The 19,866-nt window shown below is 33.1% G+C and overlaps 2 protein-coding genes and 1 pseudogene across 5 annotated transcripts; 2 read left to right on the top strand and 1 right to left on the bottom strand.

Annotated features, from left to right (window-relative positions):
* Positions 1 to 34: 34 nt before the first annotated feature.
* On the bottom strand, positions 35 to 1,076 carry LOC130015058 (cytochrome P450 89A2-like; annotated as a pseudogene).
* Positions 1,077 to 2,378: 1,302 nt separating this feature from the next.
* Positions 2,379 to 14,552, top strand: LOC126664968 (uncharacterized). Of its 2 annotated transcripts, XM_050357604.2 has the most exons (9): positions 2,381 to 5,402; positions 8,044 to 8,502; positions 8,589 to 9,323; positions 9,791 to 10,618; positions 10,716 to 11,339; positions 11,451 to 12,119; positions 12,848 to 12,928; positions 13,323 to 14,144; positions 14,421 to 14,552. In XM_050357604.2, exons 1-9 carry the CDS (start codon positions 2,637 to 2,639, stop codon positions 14,439 to 14,441), a joined length of 7,005 nt encoding a protein of 2,334 aa, XP_050213561.2. In that variant the 5' UTR covers positions 2,381 to 2,636; the 3' UTR covers positions 14,442 to 14,552. The 2 variants fall into 2 exon arrangements, with proteins under 2 accessions (XP_050213564.1, XP_050213561.2); XM_050357607.2 differs by lacking the exons at positions 12,848 to 12,928; positions 13,323 to 14,144; positions 14,421 to 14,552 and adding an exon at positions 12,208 to 12,576 and having other exon boundaries at positions 2,379 to 5,402.
* LOC126664969 (GATA transcription factor 5-like) lies at positions 14,472 to 19,071 on the top strand. Of its 3 annotated transcripts, none has more exons than XM_056105618.1 (3): positions 14,472 to 14,559; positions 17,859 to 17,961; positions 18,205 to 19,071. In XM_056105618.1, exons 2-3 carry the CDS (start codon positions 17,875 to 17,877, stop codon positions 18,889 to 18,891), a joined length of 774 nt encoding a protein of 257 aa, XP_055961593.1. In that variant the 5' UTR covers positions 14,472 to 14,559; positions 17,859 to 17,874; the 3' UTR covers positions 18,892 to 19,071. The 3 variants fall into 3 exon arrangements, with proteins under 3 accessions (XP_055961593.1, XP_055961592.1, XP_050213565.1); XM_056105617.1 differs by lacking the exon at positions 14,472 to 14,559 and adding an exon at positions 17,679 to 17,779; XM_050357608.2 differs by lacking the exon at positions 14,472 to 14,559 and having other exon boundaries at positions 17,786 to 17,961.
* The last annotated feature ends 795 nt before the right edge of the window (positions 19,072 to 19,866 follow it).

The following is a 19,866-nucleotide window of genomic DNA, read 5'->3' as shown; positions in this document are numbered from 1 at the left end:
GTGTAAATTATGAACCAATAGATCTCCTTAGAGGCTAATTTTTTCTGGGAGAAATGTGTGCTTTAAGTGCATTTTTCATTGCACAGTAAACTCTCGTGTCTTGGACAAACCTATGTCATCTCTATCAACAGCCATCCACTTAAAATTCCAAACAAAATTAGCCACAAAATACTCCAAAATAAGCATTACCGAATCATATTCAGGACAAATCCTTCTTCCTACACCAAACGTCATTTTTATCCCCCTACTGCCTGTTATATCGAATGCCTTTGGTCCATTATCATTCAGAAACCTCTCAGGATTAAACTCCATGGGATCCTTCCACATTTTTGGATCCAACCCCATCTCCGCGGGCATGAAATTTACGGTACCATCCTTTGTAACCGTAAAAACCATCAAGAACTGTCTCGTGTCACTGCGTGCGGCAACACAAAATGTCCCAGAGAAATTCTTCTCAAAAAAAAAAAAATCCTTCAAAAACCAATGCTTTCAAATACAGCATTTTCTGCAAAATATTCATCTTTGATCTCTTCCACTTCAGCACTAATGAATATGTTTTCTTGAATATTTGGGTACTATATGAAATTTGGCATGATCCATTGCAGGGCTGTGGATGTAGTACCTGTACTAGCAGTAAGAATTTCACAACATGGACTAACTATTTCCTTTTCTTCAAGCTTTCTCTTCTCATCTGGCAAGTAAACTCTAGTTTTTCTACATTATCCTCTTTATCTTTGTTCAAAGTTGTCATGTTTTGCATTCTGTCCTGCTCTTATCATAGGAATCAATGCGTTTTCTTTGTCCTGCTGAAGCTTGCAGAATTCATCCATCTTCTCCGGAATAAAATCCTTGTTGGCATGAAATTCAATATATTGAAACAACCAAAACTCAAAAGCATCCTATGTTGAACTTTTTGTACTTCTTTCTCTTTTTCAAGCATGTCTTATAAAATAATCATTGATCGATGAAGTGGATGTTGTATGATTTTTATAAAATATTTTTTTTTTCCGGTTCTCAGGCGAGGACTTGCCTGAGATTGGGAAGATGAGGAGCTGGTGCTCCTCTTCTCAGGCGAGGAAGGAGCAAATCTGCTCCTCGTAAAAACGAAGAGCTGCTGCTCGCCTGGGAACCGGAATTTTTTTAGTTACTATTCATATCACTAGTTTTGCTTTACGTGTTTCACACGTGACTCCTAGTGTGATTCATCAAATTATCAAATATAATTTAAAATAGTAGTTAATTTGTAATAGTTTATCTCATTATGTTGAATTAATACCCAAATTTTATAATTATATTATATTTTAATAGAAAATATAAAATAATAATTAAAATAGTAATTTATCGGGATAGTTTTCATTTTGAATTCTATATGATTAAAAAATCATTAGAATAGTAATTATTAGATAGTAAAAATAGTATATTTTAATTAGTTTTTCTAGATAATTATCTTAATATAATAGTTTTTTTTAGTTAGAACTCTAAGTTATCTTAACATAATAGTCTATTTTAGTTAGTACTCTAACTATAATAATTATCTTAATAGTTTTTAATTAATAATTAAATTTTATAAACGGTTTTGACAAGTTCAGAATATAAGTGTGTTAGCTGGCGTTCTGCGATTTGTAAAAATAACCGTAACAAGAAGTGTGTGAATTTGCGGGCGTGCCAGGTTCGGAATACAGCCGTTAGATGTCAAATTCTGGCCGTCAAGTCATCTAACCGGAAAAACCAAAGTGAAAAAAAAAAGTTCAGGGACCTTTACCCTAAAATCACCTGTATATTTAATGGAATGGCGCGGAAAATTAAAAAACATTACAACCAAACCCCTTTTGAATCAGCCACAAATCCAATCCCTAACTCAACATCCTTTGTAAAGAAATGGCAATGTCTACTCTAATCCAATCCTTTCCAATTTCGCTATCAGCTCTCTCGGTAGAGCACAAATTAAAGAGAGGTTTGTATTTTGTTCTTTAACTTTAATGCAATTATCAATCTGCTTTTTCATTTTTCTTATTCCTGTTTCTTTCTTTCTTTACACTTTGTGAAATTCCATTCTTTTCTTTGAATTGAAGTTATACATAAACATTTCGTAGAAATTTACAATCTAATGAGAAAAACGGCGTCATTTTGACAGGAATAATTTGTATTCACTTGGGAGTTTGGATTCAGCGGCCATTGGAGGAGAGAAATGAAATTGGTGTTAAGGAAGGTACTGATGCTGCAGCTAACACTATCATTCACTTCAGCTAAAGGTAAAGAATATAGAACCCCAGGGCGCAGGTATAATGGTGCCGTCTCATAGTTGAGACCCGTTCAGGAAACCTCACGGAGCATGGACCAAAAATAAAAGGTAAAGAATATATGATTTGTATTTTAATTTTTAAAAGCAAATGCTCATTCAAAGTTTGAGAGTGAAATGTCTAGGGCATTCGATCTAAATCTTTAATTTTGTTAGTTTCTATGAATTTAATTTATGATGTAGTTACCTCATTAAGCCTTTGTTCGTTTGATAAAATGGAAACTTAAGTTTATCATTTAACTGGTTTTCTTCTTTTTCTATCATTTCTTCATTTTGCACTTCCCCATTGCATTAACTTCCGTCTTATTGTCTTCACTTAATTAAAAACGAAAGAATCATGGCTGCTGCTATAGTCATGTCTCTTATTTCACCGTTCGTTGAAATCTGCAAGGACCCATTTGTAGAGTACATTGTTCTCCCCATCAAACGGTGTATCAGTTATTCCTTCACCTACAAGATCAAGGTTCAGAGACTCCAAGATTTGACCGGCAAGTTGAAGGACAAAAGAGACAGGTTGCAGGACTCCGTTGGTGATGCTGAAAGAAATGGGGAAGTTGTCTATGAGAATGTTCGAAACTGGCTGTCTCATTCAGAAACAGCCATTCAAGAGGCAGAGGTGCTTGTCAATGCCCAAGACGAAACAGCCAAGAAGAGGTGTTTTGTGGGATTGTGTCCCAGTTTGAAGACCCGCCACCAGTTTAGCAAGAAAGCTGAGGAGAAAGCTTCCGCAATTGATAAGCTGGATCAGCAGGAAGCGGGTCTCCATCCAATTTCCCACCGTCCCCATCGTCAGCAGCATGTTGATCCATCTGTTTTTGCTCTCGAAGAACTTGAATCGAGGTTGTGCATTCTGAAGCAAGTTATGGAGGCTCTTAAGGATCCTAATCTCAACAGGGTCGGAGTGTGGGGAATGGGCGGTGTGGGAAAATCCACACTAGCAAAGGAGGTCCATAGCCTCGCTTTAAAAGAGAAGCTGTTCGACGATGTGGTTTTTGTTGCCGTATCTGAAAAGCCTGATCTCGGGGAAATTCAAAAAATAATTGCTGGTGTCCTGGGTGTGAATTTCGACGTGGAGGATAGGCTTCTCCGAGCAAGTCATGTCTTTGAGAGGATCAAAGGGAAGAAAATTCTTATAATTCTTGATGATATATGGAAGAAAATTGATTTGCATCACATTGGAATACCGGCTGGAGCTGATGGCAAAGATTGCAAAATACTGCTGACTTCAAGGGAGAAACGTGTATTACTAAATGAGATGGATGCACAGAAAGAATTCATGCTTCAAGTTCTAACTTATGAAGAGGCTTGCAGTATGTTTGCGAGGACTGTCCCTCATGCTAAAGATCCAGAGTTTAATGCCATTGCCATTGAAGTCGTCAAAAAATGTGCAGGAGTGCCACTGCTAATTGAACTTGTTGCAGGGTACTTGCAGAATTGTAAGGAGTTAGGAATTTGGGAAGAGAAACTGAAGCAACTGTCCAACTTCAAGGATGAAGAAATAGTCTCGAAAGTGCACCGGTCTTTAAAGTCAAGCTACGACAAACTGATTGGCGATGAAATCAAATCATTTTTCTTGCTTTGTGCTCTGGGTGGACAATCTAACATTGAAATCAAATACTTATTGAGGTATTGTATTGGTCTGGATTTGTTTGATGAGAGGCCTACTGTCGATGATGCAAGAAAAAGAGTATATTATTTGATTAATGAACTTCAAGATTGCTGCTTGTTATTAAAAGGTGACATGGAAGGGTATGTCAAAATGCACGACATCGTTCTAGATGCTGCTTTGTCTATCGCATGCACAGAGAAACATGCATTTATATGTCGAAGTAGTGCTATATTGACGGAATTGCCAAAAAAGGATTGCACTAAAATTTCCTTGCCATTCTGTGATTTTCAGAATTTTACCGGATCTCATTCAGCAACTTTCAAATTTGAATGTCAAAATGCAGAGATGTTGCTGCTCCTTACTGAAGATATTTCTTTAAAAGTTTCTGATTCATTTTTTGAAGGAGTTAAGAAGCTCAAAGTGTTGGATTTTACAGTAATGGGGCTGGGGCGCCTTCCTTCATCCATCAAACTCCTAACAAACCTGCAAACATTGAGTTTAGATAGTTGTCATTTGGATGGGTTATCTATCATTGGAGAGCTTAAGCAATTGAAGGTCCTGAGTTTTGTTGATGCCTATATGGTTGAACTTCCTAAAGAATTAGAGCAGTTGACTCGGCTCAAGATTCTAGATTTGAGCAATTGCTCTAAATTGAAAGTTATTCCTGCTAATGTCTTTTCAAAGTTGACTATGTTAGAAGAGTTGTATATGTGCAACTTTATACTCTGGGAGGTTGATGGTAATGCAAGCGTTGAAGAGTTGGAGCATTTATCTCACCTAACAACTCTGGAAATGCAAGTTTTAGATCTCGAGATGATACCAAATTCTTTCTTCTTCAATTTCAAAGCGTTGCAAAATTTCAGAATAGTAATAGGAGATGTTTGGGACTCGGAAGTGAATGATGAGTGCTCAAGAATATTCAAGCTCAAGTTTAAGACAAGCATTTATTCAAAGCAAGGGGTACTGAAGTTATTGAAGGATTGTGATAATCTGTACTTAGATGAAGTGTGGGGAATTGAGAGTGTGCTGTATGATCTTGATGGGGACGGCTTTCGGCGATTGAAACATCTTCGTGTCCAGAATGATCCTACGATTCAACATATTGTCAATTCAACAAATTCGTCTTCATGTCCAGCATTTCCCATTCTACAGTCGGTGTTTCTGGATAATCTATTGAGCTTAGAGAGTCTTTCTAATGGCCGACCGGCAGTAGGGTCTTTCAGCATACTGAAAGATTTGAAAATAAAAAATTGTGTGAGATTAACAACTCTGTTTTTGTTGTCTGGCAATGATCAAGAAGAAATTATTAATGTTGAGTTGACCCACTTATGCTCTTTGACATTGGACAGTCTACCACTGCTTAGAAGCGTATGCAATAAAAGTAAGGTGCCACTAGAATCTCATGCGAGACACAAACCGTTGATAGTTGATAATCCAACATTTCAGGAAGGCGTGTCATCAGACTGTGAGCCACTATCACTTTTCAACAGACTGGTATGTTTATGCACTGAGATCTTGGCAATTTTAATTGATAAAATTCCTTATATTTTTATGCTATAAACACACAACTACTAACTAACCAACAACCTATTTTAAGCCATACATTATACATTCTAGAGTTTTCTTTATGCTATAATAACAAAATACTAGCACATAATCAACATAGATTAAGCCGGTCTCACAACAACAAAATGTATCATAGGCTCCATCAGCAACTTTGTTCACATTTTAATGTACCATAAAAGTATTTTGAATTGCTTTTTGTCTCATCATTATCATCTACATCGAAAGATACTTTATGAAATCCTGAATATTACATTAATTCTTAGGTCTGTTTGGTTCAAATGAATTTCATAATTTTTATGGAATTCAATTGAATTTCTACAAGATATGTGTTTGGTTCAAATGAATTTTCGCAACTTAAATTTGCATTTACACTTGAAATACAATATTCAATTTATTTCATTTAATTTTAAATATGCTCAAAAGAATTATCTAAAGTAAAAGTTAATACAACTTTAATAAATTTCTTAAACTTATTATATTATAATTCAATATGCTTTATAAATTTAAAAAAGTAGTATAGTTTGATTTGATTTTTAAATATTAAATATGCCCGATTCCAAACTGAACTAAATTGAATTAAAAAATTTGAAAAATTTAATCTAAAAAATTTGAAAAATTCTAATCTTAAAACTTACTTAAAAGAAAAAAATAGATAATTTAAATTACTATTTTAGGGGTCAAATTTAATTGTTTTCTAACAATCACACTTTTTGAGCAAATCAGTGAACAAAACTAATTAAAAGAAGGCCTAATGTCTTAAAACCCCCCGACCTTTTAGCCCCTTTTCAATCATACCCTGACGTTGAAAAATTGTCAATTTTACCCTATTTTGCATTTTTGTGTTTCAATTGTACCCTGAAAAATTAAATTAACGTCTTTTGCGTTTGGAAATTTGTTTAAAACATTCTCCATGTCTCGCATATATTAATTGTATATTTTTAAAATTTATTTAAATTTAGTTAAATTAATTAAGAATTTAAATTAGTGTTAATTTGATTATGGTTTTTAGTTAGTTTTTAAAAATAAAGGACTTATTTGAATTTTTTTGAATAAAAAAGAATTTAATTTCATGTTTAGACTTAATTAATTGAATGATTTCATCATTTAAGTAAAAAAATTAACAAAAATTAAAATATTGGGGTACAATTGAAAACGGAAAATTCAAAAGTGGGTAAAATTGACAAATTTTCAACGTCGGGGTGGAATTGAAAAAAAGTTTAAAGGTGAGGGGTTTTTGAGTGATTAAATGTTATAAATTTATGGGTAAACAATTTACATTTATAATGTTGGGAGAACTAATTGTCGTGACCTATCTCAAAAGGGTTTCAATACTTTACCCTTTTAGAAAAATAATGTATGAAAGGATAGTTGTTTTAAAACCAAAAGAATATTTGAGATTTCACACTTACGGCACTCAAAATATATTTCACTCTAAATGAATATAAATTCTATTTATCATATCAAACATTTAATTATTTTTAGTAAAACTATCAAATTCATTTATAAATAGGAAAACTTTAAATTAGAATGGAACCAAATAATGTATTTCAAAAAACTCATTTAAAAAAAGGGATAATTATAAATAAAATGCCTGAACTTGTCGAAATGACAATTTCATATTTGAACGAAAATTTATATCATGTTGGTGTGTAAACCTGCTAAAATAATACATACAAGTATTTTTGTCACATCTTTAAAAATAATGATATGGCATGTATGGGCCTATCAAATAAAGTATTCCAAATTTAATCTTAGAAATTAAATTTGGAGTCCTGATATAGTCAGAACTATCAGTCCATGTCAGACCTTCAAATTCATAGTCTTCGGCAGCGGGAAAATTATACAACATAACCTTTGCGCCATGTCATTCGTGCAACAAACCAATAATACGTTAGTTAAAAAAAATTAAAAGATTTCCTATTGCAAATGCTTATTAGCTTATTATAAATATGACATGGCGCAATATTTGTGTGAGATAAACTCTCTTGGCAGCGCCATCCCACTAAGCCTTAAAGTATAAACTAGCATCAAAGCTCTTTTTCAACATTCTCAAACACCAAAGATTCAAAGAACTTAATAATTAAATGGATATAACTGAACCTAATAGCTTAGGGATTGTTCTAGAATGGTGGTTGAAATCAAGAAGACTGGCTGATTCTAGTTATTTAGGAGAATTACTTTAATTAGGTTTCGATCAAAGATTAATTATAATAATCATGGATCAATTATATACGTTTAAGTATTTACTTTGTGAGAGTCGTATTCGATTAATGGTGTGCATTGCTCGGTTCAATTGTGTTTACGTGGCAATACCAAGATGGCATAAATATATAATTATAATATAATTTAACCAAATTAGAATACAACCCAATTGACAACTTTTTTCCCATTTTTTTAAAATACACATTCAATTGTCTTGTAGGCACGATTAAATCAATTTTGAAAGGTTTTGGATAAGAATGGAACCAAAAAAAGAAAAGAAAAAAGAAATTGTATGGAATCAAGCACAAAGTGTTTAATTTCTATTTTGCAATTATATTTTTTTTTCTATTGTAATTCCTATTTGCAGGTTTCTCTTCCTAACTTGGAGAATCTTACAATAACATCAGTTTGTTGTGAAAAGATATGGCAAGACCGCCTCTCCATGACATCTTCAAATTTAACAAGTTTGATTGTTGAGAGGTGCCATAATTTGCGACATTTGTTTACAGCTTCAATGGCTAAAAGTCTTTCACAGCTCAAACAAATTCAGATAGAAAATTGTGATCTCATTAAAGAGATAATTCTCACAGAAGACGCTGTAGATGAAACAGAGAAGATATGTTTCCCTAAACTAGAAAGCTTGACGCTTCAAGGTCTTCCGAAGTTAAGTAGATTTTGCACTGGGCATCCAATTGAATTTCTGTCTCTTCAAAAATTGGATATTAGAAGTTGCTTTAATTTGACTACCTTTGTTGTTGCCGATATCCAACAAGTTAACTCAGAGGTGAACAACTACTCTGAAACACAATTTCTCTTTAATGGAATGGTGAGTATGTCTTTTTGTCTTTCATTCATGTCTTTGGTCTTCATCTTTACAGTTATTATTTGTGCTAACTGGAATTCGCGTTTCAGGTTGAGTTTCCTAAGTTAGAGATATTGAAGCTTTATGAAATGGATGACTTAGCAAACGTATGGCACAATGAACTCATGCCTAATTCCTTCTCCAAACTAAATGCCTTGGATATTAGTAAATGTCGTAATCTATTAAGGATATTTCCACCTCACGACTTGCCTCAATTCCATACACTGGAGAGGTTGACCATTGAGAATTGTGATTCACTGCAAGAAATATTTCAATTCCAAGAATCGAAGGCTGAAGAAGGCACATATGCTGCGGTAGAATTTAAGCTTAGAGAATTGAAAATCTACTTCCTTGGCAAACTGAAGATGATATGGAGTAAGGATCCACCAACAGTTTTTACTTTTCGAGAAATACAGTCGGTGGAAGTTCATGGCTGTGGAGCTCTGGAAAATATATTTCCAACCTCTATAGCTACAGACCTTTCTCAGCTTCAAAGTTTAGAGATCATGTTTTGTGGAATAGAGGGAATTGTAGCGAAAAGTGAAAGCACAGAATCAGAGCCTTATTTTAAGTTTCCTCAACTCACATCTCTTGCACTTAATGGTCTACCGAAATTAAAGTGTTTGTATCCGGGGAGGCATAGAGCGGTCGAGTGGCCAAAGTTGAATTATTTGCATTTGATGGGATGTGACAGCACAATGATATTTGGTTCAGAAGAAGAAGCACGTGGAGAAAGAGACAACGAAGATAATATCTCATTTCAACCTCTTTTTATATTTGAAAAGGTATTCATTTCTCTTCTTTTTTTTGATAAATAAAATGAAATTATCATTTCTCTTCTCTATTAAAGGTTTATTCATCTCACAGTACTTCAGTTTCTCAACTTTTAATATATATTTTAAAAGAATGAATATATTGATGATGTATTAATATAATAATTAATTCATTAAAGCTAATTTGTTCAATCATCTTTCATTTTCTTATGATTTTTATTTTTCACCTTGTTGCAAAAGTGAAGAAATATTCATAAAAAAAGTGAAGAATTAAGAATTGTAAACAACCTTATAACTTTTGTCGTAATCTAAGTATTCTTTTAAGTTTTATAATTTTTTAAATTTTAATATCAGTTATTGTTTCTCAATAAAAATAAATAAATGAGCAAATTCATTTAATTTTAACAGAAATTATTATTGTAATATTATGTTTGTAAATTTGAATATCTTTTAAAATTTTGATCTCTTGCCACATGCAGCTCAATCGCAACTTGGAGCAATTGTCGTTACACCACAGTTATTTGCTGAGAATACAGATTGGCAAATCTCTAGCCAATTGCTTTTCCAAACTAAAAGTACTTACATTGAAAGACTTAAGGCCTGAATCATTCATCGTTCTCTCTGGTTTCCTCAAAACACAATACACTCTGGAGGAACTTGTTGTTATTGATAGTTCTTTAGAAGAGCTGTTCTTAAATGATGAGGTTACAGTATATGCCCCACTGAAACGTATGACCATATCCAATGCTTTTAATTTAAAGCATATATGGAAGCAAGACGCCAGATTGAAACCAGTTACTCAATATCTTCAAACTCTGACAATTGAGAGCTGTGATAGTTTATGCAAAATAGTGCAATCAGCATCATCCTTCCGAAATTTAGCAACTCTAAAACTAAAATATTGTGGGAAGTTGAAAAGCTTGTTAACTGTCTCGACCGCGAAAACTATGGTAAACCTCACAAAAATGAGCCTAGTTTGCTGTGATGGGATGACTGAAGTGGTGGAAAACGATGGAGATCACAATGAGGATGAGGTGGTTTTTAACAAATTGCAAACTTTGAAACTTCTGAATTTATGTAGTCTCTCCAGCTTTGCCCCGGGGAATTCTGCCTTTAGTTTCCCATTGTTAGAAGAAGTTTTCGTTCATTTATGCCCTCAGATGATGATTTTCTCTGCCGGAGTCTTGAGCACACCAAAGCTACGATCAGTCAAAAAGTTCAAATATTCACGGGATAATCCATTTTGGGAGGGAAACCTTAAGGCTACCATTGCATATTTGTTTGTGGAGAGTCTCTTACCACAAGGGGTTTGTATTTGTTTCTAATCTCTTTATTTTAAATGTGTTAGTGTTAGTCTTAATTTTTCATCCCTAACTATGTTCTTACATCCAAATGTCTTAATAGGTTGAAAAAGCTATCAGTCTATCCGACTTTCCGGGTCTAAAAGAGCATTGGCATGACCAGCACCTGGGGCGGCGCTTCCTCAGTGTAGAATCTCTAACAGTGGATGGGTGTGCATCATTCACAAAAGCTCTATCAGCCAATCTGCTGCACTCATTGAACAAGCTAACGAAGTTGGAAGTAAGAAAGTGTGGATCAATGGAACAAGTATTCGACTTGGAAGGAATGTCTCCAGATAAAGGGCGTGTTGGGCTGCTGCCTCGATTATGTGAATTGCGCTTAATTGACCTACCTATGTTGAGAACTTTATGGAACAAGAACCCTACAAATATTTTGGACTTGAGGAACCTTACATTGCTCAAAGTGGAAAACTGTAACAGATTGAAATATGCATTTACCCAGAATGTATCCTTGTGCCTTGTGCTACTCCAGGAGATACATCTGAAAAAATGCCCAATGATGGAAGGAATAATCGAACAGGGGGAATCAGAGGAAGAAGTAGTGTCTGAGATCATTTGTCCTTCATTGAAGAAGATTAGCATACATGACTGTCCAAATCTGAGAACATTGTTTACCGCTGAACATAGGCCAAAAATAGAGTTTGGAAGGAGGATAAGGCTGGGCAAGGTTAGTTTTTTGTTCACTCCTTTCTCAAATATTATGATTGCTAAATGCTAATTGATTGACTAATATCTCTCTGTTTGACTTATGAATTCCTGATTAGTTGTTCTGTATTAGGTACTTCCCAAGTTGGAAGAGTTGTCATTAGACAGCAACTCTACTGGAAATTTACTGGACAGCGAATTCCTGCTGGAGTTCTATTCCAAACTAAAATTTGTGGAACTGATTTCCATTTCAAAGAAATCGTGTTTTTGTCTCGTTAATTTTCTTCTAAGATTACCCAATCTGGAAAAGCTTGTTGTCTGTAGCTCATCTCTCAAAGAATTATTCTTTTTGGAAGGAATAAGTGCCTATAATTCTGCATCTTTTCAAAATCTAACAACTCTAGAAGTACGGAACTGGGATAAATTGATGAGCTTGGTACCGCTGTCGGTGGCCAAAAGTATGGTGCAACTTGTGACATTAAGAGTAAAATCGTGTGATATGATGCTGGAAATAGTAGCAAGTGAACAAGACAGGACAACATATGAGATTGTTTTCAGTAAATTGAGAAATATACAACTTGAAGATTTACATAGCCTGAGTAGCTTCTGTCCTGGCAATTACAGCTTTAACTTTCCATCTTTGGAACAAGTGACTGTATTTCGTTGTCCCAATATGAGGATTTTCTGTCCAGGAGTCTTAAGTACGCCAAACCTGGATTCCGTGAAAGTCTCACGTTCTAAATTCAGATTGGAAGAATATGGCGATCTCAATGCCACGATTCAAGAATTGCACTTGAAAATGGTATGGGTCTTGTTATCTTATTTTTTGACTATTATTTGTCTGATGTTATTTAAACAATATATTCATCTTTTTAAAATGGATTCTATAGACTGGATGAGGTGAAACTCTCTAAATTTCCCATCTTAAAAGAAAACTGGCATGGTCAATTTCCGCACTTCAACTTGCTTTCTATAAAAAAGTTGGTGGTGGATGAGTGTGCATCCTTCTCACATGCTTTATCACTAAATGATTTGTGGCATTTCGCATGGTTGAAAGAGCTGGTTGTAGAAAAATGTGATTCATTAGAACAAGTGTTTGAAGAGACAGATTCTGATGGTGTTACTATAAGTTGGCTAGAAAAACTGGAGTTGATTGATCTGCCTAGGTTGAGGCATGTGTGGAACAAAGATAATTTGAGCTTTAAAAATCTAAGAGTGTTGAAAGTCCAAAACTGCAATAACTTGACCCATATATTTACAGTGTCCATGGCTCTTTGTCTTGAAAACCTCTGGCATTTGGAAGTAAAGAGAAGTAGTTTGGTGAAACATATCATAACAATAGGAGACCAGGAAATAATATTGGAAGATAGGACTATATTCCCTTCATTACAGGACATAACTCTCGAGTGTTTGCAAAGCTTGTTAAGTTTTTACTCTGGAAACCAGGTTCTGAAATGCCCATCCTTGACGTACATTGATGTAACTGACTGTCCAAATATGAATTTATTTTTTTCAACATTTCCAACTCAGCAAGATCCAAGCATAGCTATTGAAGCAGACGATCAAACACTTGCCATGAATATTCAAGTTCCACCTATTTTTGGTGGCAAGGTAAGTTTATTTACTTGTCCTTGGGATTTCTTTATACATGGTAAGAATTTTAATTAGTTGCTCTATTGTTTTTAAATTAAACTTAATTTTATATTTGTAGGTTAATATTTTCTAGTAAAATATTGTAATCTCATAAGTATTTCAAGATAGAAAAAGAAATACTAAAATAAATACAATTACAAAATTGAAAGAAAAAACTCTTTATTTTTTATACGTGAATTATTTTACTAAGAAAAAACAAAAATTTATGATGAATAAGTTATCATTTGTTCACATTTATCATGATTTACATTTAATAATGGATTTAAAGAAAAATGAGGGAAAAATAGTCTCTAAGGTATGATCAGTCTATTTCCTTTATTCAATTTATATCTTTCTATTTTTTGTTCTTTAGGTTGCATTCCCAAACTTAGAAGGACTGGGAGTAGAATGGAACGCTGTGAAGGAGGTATGGTCTGGAAGATATGGAATCCCATTTTTGGGCAGACTAAAAGTCATTGAGCTTACTTGTTTTCCTGGTGAACAGCCAGTTTTGCTATCTAGTTTCCTTCAAAATCTCCGAATTCTGGAGGAGCTTGTTCTTAGGGATGCTTCTTTGGAAGAAATAACCATCGATGAAGTGGATGCTGGCCACCAAATTCTTGCACAGTTGAGAGTGCTAATATTGTGGAAGTTGCCAAATCTTAAGCACCTGATAGACCAAGATTCGCGACTTGCCCTGGTTATTGAACATCTGGAAGTACTTGAAGTTGAGGAATGTGGTAGATTGGAAGTTTTAGTTTCACCCTCAACATCTTTCAAATATCTAACAGCTCTAGGAGTATCAAAATGTCATGGTTTAATAAATCTGATGACTCTGGCAACTGCTAGAAGTCTTGTGCAACTCAAAAGAATGGTTATAAAAGAATGTGAAATGATACATGAAATAGTTTCTAATAAAGCAGATGGAGTTGAAGATGAGATCCATTTGAGCCGGTTAGAATATCTTGAACTTAATGGTCTGCGAAGCCTCACAAGCTTCTGCTCAGGTAAATTCACCTTCAATTTCCCATTTTTAGAAGAAGTGATTATCAGAGAATGTCCCAAGATGGAGACCTTTGCTCAAGGAGTCGTAAGTACATCAAAGTTATGGCGAGTTCAAACAGGAGAGCACAAATATGAATGGGAATGGGAGGGCAGTTTGAATGGCACCATTCGAGCATTGTCTATGGAAATGGTACGTACTACTGTCACCTTTTCATAAATAATTAACATATAAATGAATTACATTTAGAGCTCTAATTCGTGTCTGGCTATAAAGATTGTTCTTATTGCTATATTGTCCTTCATTGATAATTAGAGAATGATTCATGTACATGATAATATACATTATGTTATCAAAAAGAGAATCACATCCCACCTTTGCTAACTGTTAATTATCTAAGATATTTCATTTTTGTACAGATTTTGGGTAAGTTTCCCTAACATCCATTGATGTTGATATGTTTCTTAGGCTGCTGAGACAACTAGCTAGATGCCATCTTTCATAGGCAAGACTCCAATTTGACTGGTGTGAGATGACATTTGTGACACCAGATTGGCAGGCTGCAAATCATATTTCTCCAATTGAAGTATTCACTATATATAAAAAGGTTTATCTTTTTCATCCCTTTTTGTTCACTTATAAGTGGATTTTTGATTAAATTATGCTTGAGAATTTGTCAGTGTCCTAAACTACTCTGTTCTTGAAAAAAATTATTTCACCTGTATTTCCGTAATCAGTTGTTTAAGCTCTCATATAGTTGAGTTAATATTGTTCATGAATTTCTTTTATCACCATCCTACGCATAACTATTAACGTGCATAAAATTATCGTCCTTGAAATCTGGATTTTATATTTTATATAAGATTAATAGGCAGGGGAATTGAACCCAACAGAACATTATGCTTGACAAATAATATCATTTAAGCCAACCTTCTCTTTATTTATAGTATTTCCAAACAATGGATTTAGAAATGTATTAAAGGAAATATATCTCCTTAGGGACTATTTATTGTGTATGACTTCTTCAATTTGCAATCTGTTGTTGAAATGCTATATTTGCATATTTGTGCCATTCATCTTAGTTTGTGACAAATTATGAACCAATACATCTTAGAGGCTAATTCTGGTAGAAATGTCCACTTTAAGTGGATTTTCATTACCACAGTAAATTCAAACTGTATAATATCTTTGATAATCAAACTAATAATTTAATTTTATAATTAATTAATAAATAATAATACATTTTAAAATTAAAGAACTAATTAATTCTAAATTAAAAAGTATTACTTGATATTTGGGATGTTCCGTACTTTTATATATAAATATTTATTTTTGGTACAGGGTACAAGAAAACCGACGATATCTTTAGGGTTAAATGCACCAAAAATTATCAACTTTTGCGTTTTTTTAGTATTTAACACAAATTTTTAATTTTGGCATAAAAATATATGAAGTATCTAGTTTTTGCATATAAGTACAAACTGCATGTAAGAGATGGAGAAGGTGGGTGCTGCTGCTGTCATGCTTGTGGACTTTTTAGCATATATGTGATGAACACTGGACATAATCATATTAATTTGTGATTTTATATTTAAAAATTTCGTCAATTGGTGTACTGTTTTATGAAGTTCAACATAAATTTGTGATTCTATATTATCGTATGATGAAAGACGACTGTTATAGCAGAATAAATGCGTACATATAGAAAATAATGCGCCTAAAGAGGCTTTTTGTTATGTGGTAAATCTTGATAGGGGTGAGCATTAAACGGTTAAAACCGAATAATCGAACCGAATCAAATCGAATTAATCAAATCGAAATATAATTTGAAAATATGGTTCGGTTACGGTCCAAATTTTTAAAATTTTGACTATTCGGTTTGGTTTATGGTTTTTACAAAAAAATAACCGTAATAACCGAACCGATCTTTATTTAAAAACTACGTTGTTTTAAACTTTCATATACACATTTATATATTAAACTTGTTTAATTTTATAGTTTTAGAATAAAAAACGATAAATATAGATTTAATTTAAAGCACATGTACTCTCTAGGTTAAATTTCTCCATTTTTTTTTATTTATTCGGTTTGGTTAATACGGTTTTGATATAATTTTGTTAATACGGTTCGGTGACCGAAATTTTTAAAAAACCGAACGGTTTTGAATTTTTGGACGGTTCGATGACCGAACCGACCGTTGCTCACCCTTAAATCTTGATATATGGATTGGTGACATGGAACTATCTCAACTATCGATATACATTGACGCGGATTAATATTAGATGAATGATTTAGATGTTATTAGACTATAGGAAATCCATATTGTTAGATTGTTATAAAGACTAGCTATTAGTATTGATATTAAGTATGCTGAATATGAATATGAATGTTGATTTCTCTCTTTGAATTTCTGCTTCTTTCTCTATGAATCCCTTCCTATCTCTTTCTCATAATTTCACACGCATCACTTTTTTTTTTAGTATGACACTTTAAGAACTGAAATGATCATTTCTTTTAGATTGTTATTTTTGGGAGATATCTAAATAATATGTGGAATTAATTTTTTTTTTTTCATCATTTAAATGATATATTCATGATTGGATTAACTCATTTTAAGATCCTTTAACTTTATATTTTTTATTTATTTGATTTTTGAATTTCTATTTATTCTGATCTAGTCCATGAACTTTGATATTTGGACTTATCTAATCTCTAAACTTTGATTTTTGGATCATTGAGGATGCACGTCCATTCTGTGGTTTTACTGAATGGTTTTACGATTTTTTTCATACAGGGAAGTAATTTTATTGCTTTTTATTAACTTCTTGGAATATGGTACAATGGAATAGACGGGCATGTCGTATTCTTATTAACACATTAAATTTTATTAACCACTCTCTTTTAACACGTGTCATGTCAAATTTCCGACGATTCACTCATCACACGTCAATAACTGTCGTCATCGAAAGTACATGATATTACAGATAAATACTAACTAGAGTAAAAACAACATAGATGAATAATTTGAAGGAAGTTATTTGATTAAAGGAATAATTTACATGATAACTTTACATCAAAGGTTAAAAAAAATTGATATACAATGAGGAGTCAAAAATGACCCTAATGTTTCCACTGAGGCCAAAAATGTTCCTAGTAATTTTTGAGGAGTGAAAATGCCTCCAATTTAATAGTGTAAGATAACTCCGTCTAATAAAGGGGTCCAAATCTCAAGTTTTCGGTGACAGCATTATAATCGTTTATTTATGTCTCAAAAATCATAAGCGCCATTTTGGAGCCTATGTGACAACATTAAGATCATTTTTGTACATTTTTCCTAGGTGGATATAATATATTTTATTCTCTTTTTTGAAATAGTATTTTAAACTAAAAAAAATAGAAAAAAATACTCCCTCCGTCCCAATAGAGTTGTCCACTTTGAGAAAAAAATTTGTCCCAAAACTCTAGTCCACTTTTAAAAAATAATTAACTTTTATACCTAATTTTTCTATATTGCCCCTATAAAAGATTCACTAATAAATAAATTAAAAGTAAATAATAAGTGGACCCTATATTTAATAGGGGTATGACAAGAAAAGTAAGAAAAAGTTTACAAAATCTATAAACAATAATTGCTTTTCTTAAATTGAGTGATAAAGGCAAAGTGGACAACTCTATTGGAACGGAACGGAGGGAGTATATAATAGTAAAACTACATTTGATAAAGTGAGCAGCAAAAGTGATAGAAAGGGAAGAAAAATCTAGGAAAGCAAAAAAGCTACATTTACAGTCTCTTCAATTCAAACTTACATCCTTTCTTTCTGCCGACAGTATTTGCAGCTCCACTTATTTCTTTTTCTTTTCCTTTTCTTTCAATTTACCCGGTCTTCTTGGGGTTAATTTCTTCAGGTTTTCCAATTTGGCTATGGATTTTTGCCGGAATGTGTCAGTTTCCGGTGACCAAGTTCATGCTATTAGTCCTCTCGATGACCTTTTCTCTTCCCAGAATACGGTTTGTATATTTTTGGTTCAATTCAGTTTCTTGTTCAAACAATTAGTATTTTACTTTAAAGTTTGAGTCTTTATTTCTTGGTTTTGGTCCTATCTTGTTTTCACTTACTTTTTCAGTCAAAAAAATTAAAAAGAAGTAATCTTTACTGATTTTTACGTTATAATCTTGAAAAGCCACTGGGAAAATGCCAAATTTTCTTGATGGCTGTTGCTAAATTTGATGTTTGGTGGGTTAAATTTGCAGGAAGTTGATGTAAGTTTGGAATGGCTATCAGTATTTGTCGAAGACTGTTTATCAAGCTCAGGAAACTGTCTTCTTCCACCACCAATTACAAATACAACACAAAAAACCATTCAAGAACATATCAAACCCAAAGAAAATCAAACCCCATCTTCTTCCATGGACAAATTATTTGCAATCCCAGGCAAAGCAAGGAGAAGCAAAAGAAGAAGAGTATTCAAAAACACACTCAACACCACTAAAAAAAGCCGTTTATCAAGTTGGTCAAATAGCCATAACCAAACCTTTTATTTTCCAAGTTCAGACCCTCCAATGCTTCATCAAGCATATTGGTTAGCAGACAGTGAACTGATTATGCCCAAAAAAGAAGAAGAAAAAGGCAAGATGAACAGCTCAAGTTCCAGCATCACCAGCAAAGATGAAGAAATTAGTAGTGAATGTAATGATGGGGAGGTTTCAATAGTGGGGAATAATAATAGCAGAAGGTGTAGCCATTGTTTGTCACAGAGGACACCACAGTGGAGAGCAGGGCCAATGGGACCAAAGACACTGTGTAATGCATGTGGAGTGAGGTACAAGTCAGGCAGATTGTTGCCAGAGTATAGACCAGCTAAAAGTCCTACTTTTGTCACCTATCTGCACTCTAATTCTCACAAGAAAGTTATGGAAATGAGAATGGCTTCTCCTTGAATTCTTAAGAATTTGATATAGACTTGTTCTTGCAAATTAGGTAGTTTAGTTTAGTCTTAGTGTAATAGAAATCACATTCCATAAAAATTACTCATCATCCTTGCTACTTGTTGAGGCTTAGTTAATTAGTTAGCTTTTTTTTTATATAATGTTATTATAATGGATTAAATTTCCTGATTATTGGTAGCTTATGATATGGTAATATGGTATGATGCTATATGTAATTCTATTTTCTTGTCTTGTGTGCTACTTTCTAATCACTGGCGGAGGGAAATTTTTAGCGCTTGCGGAAAAAATTGAATTTTCGATCTTAATAAAATAGGCTAGTAATTGTATCATTTTAATTATTGTTTTTTTTTTGAATAACTTGAAATATAACTTGTTGGTTTGTTTTATTTTTAATAAATTTTTATGGGAATCAAGTCTATTGTGTTATTAGCTATTTATTTAAAATAAAACTAATGTTATAAAAATTCACCAACTTTATACATTTTTTTCATTTTAATTACGTAATTTAAATTTTCTTATTTTCATGCACGAACTACCCCTTTTTTTCAAATTCATGCACGGTGCTGAGGTGTCACGACTCCATTGGTGTAATTCGCTGAGGTGGAAGTCATTTTACACCAATGAATGAGTGTCACCTCAGCACCATGTATGAATTTGGGAAAAAGTAGTAGTTCGTGCATGAAAATGAGAAAATTTAAACTGTATGATTAAAATGAAAAAACGTGTAAAGTTTGTGATTTTTTTTTACATTAATCCTTTAAAATATGACATGTTGTGATTATTTGATATTATCAATTAATTGAATTTACATCATTTTTTAAATCAAATACATTACTACTAATAGTTTTTGATAACCATGCCATGTGTCATATTTTGGATTGGTGGAATCTATCATTGTGGAGAACTATGTTAAAAGGCCTTTCATCTAAAATTTTGACAAAGATGAGCTTGTGATTCCTTATGTCA

This window comes from Mercurialis annua, linkage group LG1-X (assembly GCF_937616625.2).
Source record: "Mercurialis annua linkage group LG1-X, ddMerAnnu1.2, whole genome shotgun sequence".
NCBI classification, from domain to species: domain Eukaryota; kingdom Viridiplantae; phylum Streptophyta; class Magnoliopsida; order Malpighiales; family Euphorbiaceae; genus Mercurialis; species Mercurialis annua.
Note: the sequence above shows the minus strand (reverse complement) of the source record. Positions and strands in the feature narration are given on the sequence as shown.

Coding starts and splice junctions, on each gene's coding strand:
- LOC126664968 (XM_050357604.2), top strand. CDS start 2,637: ATGGCTGCTGCTATAGTCATGTCTCTTATTTCACCGTTCGTTGAAATC. Junction 8,503..8,588: donor AATTTCTCTTTAATGGAATG/GTGAGTATGTCT, acceptor TTCGCGTTTCAG/GTTGAGTTTCCTAAGTTAGA. Junction 12,929..13,322: donor CACCTATTTTTGGTGGCAAG/GTAAGTTTATTT, acceptor TTTGTTCTTTAG/GTTGCATTCCCAAACTTAGA.
- LOC126664969 (XM_056105618.1), top strand. CDS start 17,875: ATGGATTTTTGCCGGAATGTGTCAGTTTCCGGTGACCAAGTTCATGCT. Junction 17,962..18,204: donor TTTTCTCTTCCCAGAATACG/GTTTGTATATTT, acceptor TTAAATTTGCAG/GAAGTTGATGTAAGTTTGGA.